A 318-nucleotide genomic window follows, 5' to 3' on the forward strand; every position below is an offset into this window, starting at 1 on the left:
GGAAAAGGAGAAGAACAAACGGAGAGAAAAAGGAAGAACAGAGAGAAGGAAAAAAAAACAAAGAGAAGAAGGAAGTACAGAGAGAAACAAGAAAAAAAAAACAAGACAAAGAGAAGAAGGAAAAACAAAGAGAGAAAAAAGGTAGGAAGAACAGAAAGAAGAAGGAAGAACAGAGAGAAGAAGGAGGAACAGAGAGAAGAAGGAAGAACAGAGAGAAGAAGGGAGAACAGAGAGGAGGAAGAGAAGAAAGAAGAGAAGGAGGAAAGGCAGCCAGTTGGGGTCTCCGCTGAGCTTCGCTGCACGGCCATGGTAAGACCC

General features: G+C 42.8%; 1 protein-coding gene across 1 annotated transcript in view; it reads left to right on the plus strand.

Annotated features, from left to right (window-relative positions):
• Positions 1-206: 206 nt before the first annotated feature.
• The window catches only part of LOC119594476, a gene marked incomplete at its 5' end in the record, with an annotated part of 14,420 nt that continues 14,308 nt past the window's right edge, over positions 207-318 (plus strand). The window contains 1 exon segment of the mRNA XM_037943512.1: positions 207-309. Coding sequence (XP_037799440.1) covers positions 307-309 — 3 coding nt within the window.

The sequence above is a fragment of the Penaeus monodon genome, chromosome 34, assembly GCF_015228065.2.
Source record: "Penaeus monodon isolate SGIC_2016 chromosome 34, NSTDA_Pmon_1, whole genome shotgun sequence".
Classification (NCBI taxonomy): domain Eukaryota; kingdom Metazoa; phylum Arthropoda; class Malacostraca; order Decapoda; family Penaeidae; genus Penaeus; species Penaeus monodon.